The sequence below is a fragment of the Elephantulus edwardii genome, unplaced genomic scaffold, assembly GCF_000299155.1.
Source record: "Elephantulus edwardii isolate Elephantulus edwardi_28Jun2011 unplaced genomic scaffold, EleEdw1.0 scaffold00028, whole genome shotgun sequence".
In the NCBI taxonomy this organism is placed as follows: domain Eukaryota; kingdom Metazoa; phylum Chordata; class Mammalia; order Macroscelidea; family Macroscelididae; genus Elephantulus; species Elephantulus edwardii.
The window spans coordinates 21,721,315-21,733,991 of NW_006399778.1; the positions used below are offsets into that span (position 1 = coordinate 21,721,315).

Below are 12,677 nucleotides of genomic sequence, written 5' to 3' on the forward strand. Positions count from 1 at the left end.
TGTTCTATAGTTTCCACACTCTGTTGGGTCGCCCTTCTTTGGATTGGGAACAAATATAGATCTCTTCCAGTCAGTTGGCCAAGTGGTTGTTTTCCAGATTTCTTGGATAACTTTGTGAGCACATCCAGGGCAGCATCTGTTAGCTGAAATACGTCAATTGGAATACCATCTATTCCTGGGACCTTGTTTTTTTGCTATTTCCTTCAAAGCTACTTGAACTTCTTCCTTCATCACCATAGGCTCTTGCTCATATGTTATTTCATTAAATTCTTCTGTGTCTGCCAATTCCTTTCAATACAGTAACTCAGTATATTCTTTACATCTTTTAATACTTCCTGGATCATTTAATAGTCTTCTTAAAGCATTCTTGATTATAGCAACTCAAGGTTTGAATTTGTTCTTCAGTTCCTTGAGTTTAAGAAATGCTGAACAAGTTCAGCCCTTTTGATTTTCCGACTCATTCATATATATATATGCAAGAGCCTATGGTGATGAAGGAAGAAGGTTCAAGTCGCTTTGAAGGAAACAGCAAAAAAACAAGGTCCCGGGAATAGATGGTATACCAATTGACATTTTTTTTTTTTTACCAGACCTACTATATATGTGTTACAAGCCAAAGGTGATATAGTCCTGGTGTGTCCAGTTGCCATACAGAGCATATATATAGCCATATATATACTACCAAGCCAAAGGTGGTATAGCCTGGTGTGCCCAGTTGCCGTACAGAGCTAACTTGTGGTTGCTGTGAAGCTGAACACTGTGACACTGATGTGTCAAATGTGTTAATGGTTGTCCATGGTGGCTAGTGTTTGGTGGTGCTCCCCAGTTAAACCAAGCTTGGAAGCAGGAATGGCATCCACTTCCATAATAGCTTGCCTTCGGAAACCCTATGAACCTGGAGAAAAGATGCAAGTCACACAAGAGTTGAGGACTTTCATTCATAGGGTCACTATGAGTCGCCTACAACTCGACGGCACTTAACAACAGTAACACCAACATAGAGATCAGCTGGCGTAGCGGAGAGAATGTGATGCTACCAAGCCAAAGGTGGGTGACTTCTAATCTGTGGCCCTCATGCCTGTTTTTTATTGTTCAAACATTCTTCTAGGTAGAATAGCCCTGGTGTGTCCAGTTGCAGTACAGAGGTAACTTGTGGTTGCTGTGAAGCTGAACACTGTGACACTGATGTGTCAAATGCGTTAATGGTTACCCATTACGGACAGTGTTTGGTGGAGCTCCCCGATTAAAAGAAACTTGGAAGAAGGAGTGGCATCCACTTCAGTAATAGTTTGCCTCCGGAAACACTATGAACCTGGAGAGAGGATGAAAGTCACACAAATGTTGAGGACTTTCGTTCACAGGGTCATTATGAGTCGCCTACTAATCAACGGCACTTAACAACAACAACAACAACTATATATGTGATAAATAAATTAATGTAAATTTTATCTGACTAACTAGGAAGAATCCTAATACATATTCCCTAACACTAAGTTAAAAGTAACTGCTTTTAAATTGTTAGATTATGCCACATAACCCTGTAAAATATGCATACTTTTACTTTCCTACAATCTACAACCCACAAAGCATTTAGCACAATACTACACACACCAGACTTCTGCCTAAACCCTCCAATGAACTTAAAACTAAAACTCATACATTCCTCAATGGGCAAGCTCCACCCAATTGGGCCCCGGTGGCTTAATGGTAAGGAGCTTCACTGCCAACCCAAAAGCACATGGTTCAAATATACCACCGCTCTGCGGGAGAGAGATGGGTGATCTCTTCTCATGTAATTTGCTGCCACTAAAAACACACTGGAAGGTTAGCTAAGAGTTGATTCTGACTCAATGGTACTTCACCACCACCGCCACTTCCCTAACCTCGTCTCCTACCAGTGCCTGCTACCACTACACTCATGTTTTCTAATTTCTTTAAGACTTTTTTTGTAAGCTGGTTTAATACTACTCCCTCCATCCCCCAGTAGGCTAGTTTAATCCTACTCTTTCTTTCTGCCATTCTCTATTTCTTCATTGCTTTTTGCACAGACCACTGCACAGCCAGATTGTTCTCATCCCAGGTTCCCCCTAGTTCCTCATTGATTATTTCACTATCAATATTGATTTTACTTGTTTAAAATGCCCTGGTGGTGCTCTGGTTAGGCACTCCACTGCTAACTCAAAGAGGTTCAAATTCACCAGCCATTATTAAGGAGATAAAAGATGACACTCTAAAGGACAGAGCAATGAACCATTCTTCTGGGCAGTTCTACTCCGGGTTGCTATGCGTAGGAATCACTTTGATGGCTATGATGTGACTGTTCATTGAGTACAATTCATAACAACTGTACGGACGATGGATCTGTCCGTCCTCATCATTTTCAACATACTTGAGCCCACTGTTAGTCATTATTGGGTCAGTCCATCTTGTTGAGTATCTTCCTCTCCTTTGCCGACAATATACTTTTCAAGGATGATATCCTTTTCCAAGAAATGGCCCCGCCTACCAACATGCCTAGACTATGTGAGACGAAGCTGTATCACCCTTGCCTCTAAGGAGCAGCCTCTAAGTCCTATCTGTTTGCCATTTTGGCAGTCAATGGGATACACAATACTCTGACAGCAAAATTCAAAGGCATCCATTCTTCTTCTGTCATTCTTATTCATTTTCTAGCTCTTAGATACAAAGCAAGTGACGAAAACGATCATAGCCTAAATCAGTCGCATTTTAGTCTTTAGACTACCATTACTACTTCTAAGTACTTTGAAGAGGTCTTTAACAGCAGGTTTCTCCAATGCAACACATCTTTTGATTTTTTTGGATTGCTCGTACCAAAGATGTTGATTGTGGATCCAAGTATGATGAAATTGTTGACAATTTCATTCTTTCCATCTGTCATGATGTTGTCTAATAGTCCAATAGTGAGTTTTATTTTCTTGATGGTGAGATGCAGTGAGCATTTTGAGCAAGAAAGGCTGTGCCTTCTGCGTAACAGGTTGTTGATGAGTCCTCCTCATCTGATCCTGATGCAATATTCTTCAGAAAGTATGGCTTCCCAAATGATTTGCTCAACATACATATTGAATCCCATGGATTTGATCCACTGGGCCAATTGGCAGCATCAGGATTGCTGGTGAAGAGATTGAGATTGTTAACACCTTTAGTTTGTTTGGCTCCACAATCAACACTGTTGGCACTAGCAGCCAGGAAATGAAAAGACGTATTATGATGGGAAAGCCTGCTGTTAGGAACCTCTCCAAAGTACTGAAGAGCAATGGTTTCACTCTGGAGACTAAGTTATGCCTGATATAGGCCATGGTCTTTGCAATCACTTGCTATGCTTCAGAGAGCTGGACAATAGGAGGAGAATTGATGCCTCTGAGCTGTGGTGTTGGAGAAGAGTATTGAATGTACCGTGGACTGCTAAGAAAACAAACAGGTTCATCTTGGAGAGGGTGAAGCCAGGCTGTTCCTTGGAGGCAAAGATTCTGAAGCTTTGTCTGACATACTTCGGACATGTTACAAAGAGGGACCAGTCCTCGGAGAGGGACATCATGCTTGGGAGGATGGAGGGAAAGGGCAGGAGAAGAAGACCCTTTATGAGGTGGATTGACCCAGTGACTGGGGTAATGGGGTAGGTGTGTCAGAGACAGTGAGATTGGCACAGGAAAGAGCAGGGTTTAGGGCTGTAGTACATAGGGTTGCTATGAGTCGCAGGCAACTCAACAGCACATGACAACAACAACAACAACATATTGAATGGGTACAGATATAGGATAGAGCACTGACTGGCACACACCTTCTTTCATTTTCAACTATGCAATACTCTTTTCCTCTTGTTTAGACAACAGTTTTATGATCATAATATAGGTTTCATATGAGCATAATTAAGTGCTCTGGGATTCCCATTCTTCTCAATGTTAGCCATAATTTGTTATGATCCACATAGTAAAATGCCTTTGCATAGTCAATAAAATACAAATGGACACTCTTCTTTTAGCCAAGATCCACAGTCTTCAACAATATTTTGCTTGCTAGGCAGTCGTCAGAACAGAGCAAGGAGACACTACATGGTTCAAAATCAAGAAGGGGGTTCGTCAGGGATGTATTCTGTCTCCATACCTTTTCAACCTGTATGCAGAACAGACCATCTGAGATGCTGAGCCATACGAAGAGGAATGTGGCATCAGGATTGGTGGAAGAATCATCAACAACCTGCATTATGCAGATGACACAACCCTGCTTGCTGAAACTGAGGAGGACCTGAAGTGCTTGCTAGAGAAGGTCAAGAATTGCAGCTTCCTATATGGATTGAAGCTCAACATCAAGAAAACAAAGATTCTTACCACTGGGCCAACTGGCAGCATCAGTATGGATGGTGAAGAGATTGAGATAGTTAAGAGTTTTAGTTTACTTGGCTCCACAGTCAACACTCTTGGTAACAGCATCCAGGAAATCAAGAGATGAATGCATTGGGAAAGTCAGCTGTGAGGGACCTCTCTAGAGTACTGAAGAGCAACGACGTCAGGCTGGAGACTAAGGTGCACCTGATCCGGGCTATAGTCTTCACAATTACGTGCTATGCATCAGAGAGTTGGACAGTGAATAGGGATGATAGAAAGAGAATTGATGCCTTTGAGCTGTGGTGCTGGAGAAGAGTGTTGAATATACCATGGACTGCTAGGAGGACAAGCAGGTTTGTCCTGGAGAAGGTGAAGATGGAATGCTCCTTGTAGTCAAGGATTCTGAAGCTTCGTCTGACATACTTTGGGCATGTTGCAAGGAGGGACTGGTCCTTGGAGAGGGACATCATGTTTGGCAGAGTGGATGGGCGGTGCAGGAGAGGAAGACCTTCGATGAGATGGCTCGATTCTATGATTTGAGTGGTGGGAATAAGCGTGTTTGAGATGGCTAGGTTGGCACAGAATAGAACGGAGTTAGAGCTCTTGTACATCGGGTCACTATGAGTCACAAGCGCCTCGATGGCACATAACAACAACAAGTGATATTAATGACCTGGATGAACATTTCCATTCTGTTAGATGACCCTTCTTGGGAAAGGGAACAAATACATATTTTTTCCAGTTGGTCAGGTAGTGGTGTTCCAAATTTCCTGGCATTTATTATTTATCATCGACCTCTTTCAAAAAACAGAAGTTTCATGAAACCAGAGGCCTCTCTTTTGTTGCTTTTTATCTTGAGTACCTTATACAGAGTAGTACTAGGTTAGTTCCACTTCACAGCAACAAAGGTTGTAAATCTAACTGGGAAGGGATTACTCATCATTTTCCTGCAGAGCTGCTCAGGAATTTCAACAGTGGCACACAGCACACTCACACACACTCTCTCTCTGTCTGTGTGTGTGTGTGTGTGTGTGTGTGTGTGTGTGTGTGTATTTAAGTAGTGAACACTGAGTGGTAGGTTAAAAGGCTAGTGCTGAGAGAATATTCTGTGTAATTTTTTCCCCAACATCTAACCCACAGAATGCTGGAAACAAGAGTATGGTGAAGTGATGCCTTTTGAGGAGTCTAGAAAGTCTTGCGCTTCCTGGAGCTAACACCAACAGTCATGATGGAAGGAGGACTGTATTGTTTTGGACAAAGACAAGTAAAAAATATGTATTATACTAGATTAGGAACTGTTCAGAGGAACTTATATTGATTTATTTAATCTTTAAAAATAACTGTGTAAATGAGTGCTACTGTTTTCTACAATTTGACAAATAAAAAACTAAAATACAAAGTAACTGCTATCTAGAATCCTCACTCTTCACCACACTATGTCATCTCTCCAAACATCATGCTATTGTGTTAGCAGCCCTTGAGTAGGCCAGTGACTCATGGTGATTCAAGTATGTCAAGGCAGAACTGCACTCATAGTTTTTCTTGGTTGTAATCTGTACAGAATCAGTTTGCCAGGCCTGTCTTGCAAGGATCCACTGAATGGGTTTGAACCGCCAACCTTTAGGTTAGCATCTGATGGCAAATCAACTACACCAACCAAGCTCCTTCCAAAAATAAAAGCCACCATTTAGTTAGCACTTACTAGCTGTTAACATTATCACAGCAACTCTGTATGTCAATACTATGGTTTTCAGTACTTTAAAGCTAAGGAAATTGAGATACAGGTGCCGTGTATTGGCACATAAAACCAGTAAAGTCACACAGTGGACTCACAGTAGGAAGTGGCTTTGCACATAGTCACACACAAGCCAGGATTCAACTCTGGCAGGCTGGCTTCAGAGTTCATTCTCCTAACGACTAGCCTACAAACAGTCCTGTAAATCTGCTATGGGGAAGCAAGCACATTTTAACCTCCAATCTAATGAAGTGGCTGGAAAGTGTCTTAATAAGTCCCTTGGCCCCTCCTTCCCACCACCTTGACTGACTTGTATTTATCCCCAAGCTGATACAACATCATATGCTGCATCTCTCACTATAAATTTGAGAAAGAGAGTAAGCTCCTGAATCAAATGTGGAATCAAGTTTCAAACTCTCATGTACCAAAACTGGACAGTAATACCTACTAGAAATAATATCTACTAGGAAAAGATGCTATCATAATCCAAGAGAAAAAAAATCTAGGAACAAGGCTGTAGAGGTTTTAAATGACAAATTACTTTTTACAGGGGTTGGTTACAAAAAAGTGGGTGCATCTGAAGTAAAAGGTAGTTCAGTTAGTTAAACATGTCATGATAATACCCCATAGAAAATTAAAGAGGGCCATGTGGACTGAATTTCCGTATTCCAATGCTATCCACTAAGGGATTGGTGGCTTGGGACAAAGCTGTCCACATCTTAAATGCCTACTCATCAAAGAATTTTCAACTCTGTGGAGATCAATTTTTCATAAGCTGTCCTGAAATCTGTGACATTTTAATGGAAGACAGTGAATAAAGAGAAATTGGCCTAACAGCAATCTTGGCAAGCCTCAAAGCAAAAGCACCTGCACTTAGAGCCTCCAGGTGAGGCTCAGAGCACCTTGTAGTGTGCGCTGAGTCCAGGTTTACCCTCGGGGAACACAGCTCAGAAGAATGGGCAGGTGGGCAGGACCTTGCTGCAGAAATACAGCGGCATTTGCTTCCCTGCTACTTCCCTGAGTCGGCTCAGTGACCCCTGACCTCACCATATACCCTGAAAAACAACCTTCTTCATCTTTTTATCTCAAAAATTAATTTCTCCATTTGGAAGAAGAATAAATATATTGCTTTGTTCCTATTTACAATAAAAATTGAAGAAGAGAGAAGCTAATTGAAGGTTTCCACACACTGAAGAGTACCAGTGTGTTTTCAGCTTAGCACTGGCCCACCACGGCCATAAGCGCTTCTCGAAGAGCCATAAATCTTCCAGTCAGGCTGTTCCTAAGGCTTCTGTATCCGAGGAGGAGGGAAGTAGCTGCCACAGGCTTAACTCATCAGTGTCTATGAAGTCGCAGTCTGTAATTACTTAACACAGTCTTCAGCCTTTGGTTTCTTAACATACACGAAGCAGAGGCAACCATATATTTAAAACACAGAGCCTTGGGTGTGTGGACGCTAGTGCTGAATCATGTTAAATACAGCCCTTTCAAGGACTGCAGAGTTGTTATTGTCAGTCAAGAACTATTTAAAGACAGTAGACTAATTCTAAAGCTGTTACCTTTAAAGTTTTGTAGTAAATGGCCCTGTTGATTTCCAGTGGAAATAAGTTTTGCTCTTCTCCTGAGCAAGCCCAGTTCACATATCGTAGCCAGTTCCCCTTCTCTGGATCGGTGGCATCAATGCACATCCATCCCAAATTGGGGTAATAGACCTAGGGGTGTGGAGAGGGAAAGAACCAAACCTTGGTTAAAATAGGAGTCTCTCACAAATGTTTCCATTCTCAGCTTAGAAGACTTAATTGCTTCCATCGTATGTAAATAGCCTAGAAAGCATTTCATGGAACAGTATAAATAAGCAACAGAGAAAGAAAAACACAACGACATCTGAGGTCCAAAACTATGTAATCCTCATTAATTATTTTTCCATTTGAGCTTGTTGAAATCATTTATCCTGTTAAAGAGCTACAGTTAAAGTGATTGATGATCTTCAAATGCAATGCAATTATGTACTCACAGACAAATGTCAACTATATTCCCCAAATACAGCTAACAGCAGTGTTCTGCAGCCCCCAAATTCCGTGAGCTTTAGGGGTTAGTAGAGATCTAGGCCTGGGATCCAGACACACTGGACTATGTGTGGTTCTTAGGTCTACACTGCAGAGTTCACAGGGTCTTCAGTGAGTTAGCAAGCATTACCAAAAACACCAAACCCAACCCATTGCCATCAAATCAAACTCAACTCACAGTGACCTCCTATCGGTGGCCTAGTGGTAGCTAAACTGCACTCACAAAGGCTTATGGTTCGAATCCACCAGCTGCTTTGTGGGAGAAGTTTGGGCAATATTCTCCCATGTGATTTGTTGTTGTTGTTATATGCCACCGAGTTGCCTGCAACTCATAGCAACCCTATATACAACAGCTCTGAAGCTTGTCTTGTCCTGAGCCAGTCTCACTGACTCCGACACAGCTATGCGCATTGCCCCAGTTACTCTTATCATCTCATCCAGGGTCTTCCTCTCCTGCACTGTTCCTCCACCCTTCTGAGAATGTCTTTCTACAAGGATTGGTCCCTCCTGGCCACATGCCCAAAGTAGGGAAGACAGAACTTCAAAATCCTAGTTTCCAAGGAGAAACTTGGTCTCCAAGACAGACCTATTTGTTTTCTTGAAGGTCCATGGTATGTTCAAGACTCTTTGCCAGCACCACAATTCAAAGACATCAATAATTCTTCTAACATCCTTGGTCATTATCCAGCTCTCAGATGTATAGCAAATAATTGCAATTGTTATTTACTGTCACTGAAAACCTACTGGAGGGTCACCTATAAGTCAGTTCAAAATGAGACACTACAACAACAGTCTTTATATAAGGACAAAGACTACCCATCCTTCTCCCAGAGGCAGCAGGTGGATTTGGGCCACTAGCTTTTGATTAGTACAACACGTAATGTGCCATGAAACCACAGCTTCCTAGCAAGCTACTGTTGTTATGGACTACCGAGTCAGAATTGACTCAAAGCTAACCATCCAGTGGGTTTTTGGAGGCAGGAGGAGGCTTCCCATCTTTCTCCCACAGAACAGCTGATGGATTAGAACTGCATGCCTTAGGTAGGGATTGCAAGGTAGTTTCTTACCATGAGGCCATCCTTCCAAAAACACCTAGACCTGAGGTATAAGATGGTTTTGCAAACTTAAGTGAACCTTAAAACATTCTCTCTATAGAGCATGTCCTAGGAAACAAATTCTGTAGAACTCACTCTGGAAAATATCTGTCCCCTTTGAGAAGAAAAAACAAACAAACAAACAAACAAAAAAAAACAAAAACCACACCAAACACAACCCCAACCCCTGGTACGATTTTAAAATGGAGCAACCACTCTGGAAGGCAATGTGGCATTTCTTAAAAAAAGTGAACATAGAAATTCCATATGACCCAGCTAATTCCACTGCTATGAATATAACCTAAGAAAATTAGGACTGGCACACAAAGATTTGCCTATCAATGTTCATAGCAGCATAATTCAGCATCACAAGAATATGGATGTCCAACTACAATCGAAAGGATTGACAAGTTGTGGTATAGTCACATGATAGAGTACTATGCAACACTAAGGAACAACAATTTAAAAAAATACTACATAACTTGGGAGAGTCTGGAAAGCATTAGGCTGAGAACTAAGTAAGTTACTTAACACCAAATAATGGGTAAGATGATTATTGTAAAAAGAGAAGGACAACTAGTAAAACATGTCTGGGGGTCCAAAGTGGGAAAAGGCTGGGAACAGAGGAGTGAGGGTGGGCAGGGGGGAAATCACAAGGTCTCCCAATTTGTTGGGTAGAAGGAGGGGATAAAGAAAATGGGGGAAACCAGCAGAAACCTGAAAAGATAGGGTACAAGGCAGGGAAACACTGCATAGTTCAAAATTGGGAAGGGTGTACACCAGGGATGTATCCTCTCTTCATATGTTTTCAATCTAAATGCAGAACAGATTATCTGGGAGGCTGGGCTCTATGTGGAGAATCAGCACTGGAGGAAGACTCATCAACAGTCTTCGTTACACAGATGACACAACGAAGGAGGACCTGAAGTGCTTGCTGCAGAAGGTCAAGGACTGCTGCCTTACATATGGATTGAAGCTCAATATCAAGAAAACAAAGATTCTCACCACTGGGCCAATTGGCAGCATCATGACAGATGGTGAAGAGATTGAGACTGTTAACAGCTTTAATTTGCTTGTCTCCACACACTCTTGGTACCCAAATTGCATTGGGCAAGTCTGCTGTCAGAGACCTCTCCAAAGTACTGAAGAGCAATGATGTCAGTCTGCAGACTAAGGTGCACCTGATCCAGCCACATAACAATGGCAGGCATAATTCAATAAGGATTAATTTTATACAACACCATAGATGGGAGTGGTTGTATTAAATACAATATGAATGAAGGCAAGTATGAAACAGTGTGTACAGATTTTTATGCAAACCAATATAAAATAAAAATAAAAAATAAAAGTGTGGGGGGAAACCCCAAAAACAACCTGGCCCCAAACCCTAAGCCCTCTGTAAGGTTGCTGTTGTATGTGCCATCAACTTGGAACTGATTCACAGGGGACCCTCCAGTGGGGTTTCAGAGGCTATACATCGCACAGGAGGTGACTGCACATTTTTCTCTCTCAGAGCAGCTGGAGGATTCAAACTGCCTGCCTTACTGACTGGCAGCGTGACCCCTTACTCACTAGACCACCAGAATTCCTTCCTCTGCTAGGAGTCAGATCAGATTTACTTCTGCAAGACGCTTCCCCTGACCACTCATGCTCTGCCAGCTCTTCCTCCCTGATGCTTGCATTACCTAATCACCATTCCTTCATTTTAAAATACAGTTGGCAATTATTTGCAGCTTTATCTCTGCAGGGTCATAAATACATATATATGTTTACCAAAACAAGACTGTGAAGTTCTCACCTGGGCCCTGAAATTGAACTGCAGGATCAGCAGGTGAAGGAGCTGCTGAGCAGAAGAACTGACCCTTTTGCTTTCTGTTTCTCCACTGCTATGGATTTCAGTCCACCTCACAGCAATCCTCCATTGGTTTCCAATGCTATTAGTACATCTTTTTGGTGGCCTAATGATAAGAAGCTAGGCTGCAACCCCAAGGGCATACAGTTCAAATCCACAGGATGGGCGATCTCCTCCCGTGTGATTAACAGCCTGTGAAAACCCAGTGGTGGGTCAGTTCTGACTCAATGGCACATAACAACAACAACAATAGCAATACTACGGCTTGGGTCAAGCACACCTTAGTCTTAAACTGACATCCTTGTTCTTTAGCACTTTAAAGAAGTCCCTGACAGCAGATTACCCCACATCTTTTGATTTCTTGACTGCTGCTATCAAGGGTGATGATTGTGGATCCAAGTAAAATGAAATCAATGATCACTTCAATCTTTTCTCTATCTCTCATGATGCTGCCAGGTACGAGGAGTTTTGTTTTCTTGATGTTGAAGTGGCTTCAAAATGGATCATATCTCAACATCAAAATGAGTAGCAAAGATGGGCCTTAAACCCAGGTCTGCATGAGCTCCACTCCTTTGCCATGCTTTCCTTGACTGCTGTCAAAGCTGTGATTGTTAAAGCTGCAGACCTTCTCCTTCTCATTAGCCCATTTCTTTTTCTTTCCTAGTACTCATGCTTCCAATGTGCAGTATCACCTGCTGTCGTGTGCCATAGAGTCAGAACTGACCCCTAGCTGACTCTCAGATAGGTTTTCAGAGGCAGTTACTTGCGTAGGAGGAGACTGCCCATCATTCTCCTGTGGAGCAGCTGGTGGCCTCGAACTGCATGCCTTCAGGACTGCAGTGCAGCTTCTTGCCACTAGGCCAACAGAGCTGTATCATCAACTTATTTTGTTTAGTAGTTGTTCCCATTCTCCTGCACCAATATTAACTCACATTTTGGCCTTTTCATTCACTGCCATACTTCTCATACCTTGTGCCAGTATCTGACAAACAGTAAACCTCATTAAGTAACTATGGAACAAATGGAAGAATATCATTATCTAAAAAAAAGTACAAGCACCACTCCCACAACGGTTACTTCCAATGGCTCCAAGTTGGTCGTGCGAACCTCCCTTGCTGTATCATGGAAGATAATTATGGCAATCCACGTCTATACACACTGCAGTCAAGAAAACCCTCCACAGCAGTTCTCTGTGTAACACAAGGGGTCACCATAAATTTGCCTTGACTCGACAGCAATTAGCAACACGATGTGGTTGCTTCTGCTAGGTGCTTTGCAGCTGCTTTATCTAATCATCACAAGCAGCAAGGGAAATATTTCACTATCACATACATACTCCCAATAAATTTATTCAGTAATTGGTTGTTCACGAAACCACCTACTTGCACATTCTAAAGAAAGGTTATCCATGTCACACTGGACTCCATTTCAACTTCACAATCACACATGCCTGACAAATCTAGATAGATACACATATGCATATATACTCAGGCCATAGTCTTTTCAATCACTTGCTATGTTGTTGAAAAATGGACAATTAGGAGAATGACAGAAGAACTATCCTTTGATAGAAGAATAAGAATGATA

General features: G+C 42.1%; 1 protein-coding gene across 1 annotated transcript in view; it reads right to left on the reverse strand.

Moving 5' to 3' along the window:
• Positions 1 to 12,677, reverse strand: part of PRDM2 (PR domain containing 2, with ZNF domain) — a 134,854-nt gene that overhangs the window by 109,266 nt on the left and 12,911 nt on the right. Inside the window, exon 3 of the mRNA XM_006883634.1 lies at positions 7,638 to 7,790. Within this exon, the coding sequence (XP_006883696.1) occupies positions 7,638 to 7,790 (153 nt within the window). The remainder of the gene's footprint in view (positions 1 to 7,637; positions 7,791 to 12,677) is intronic.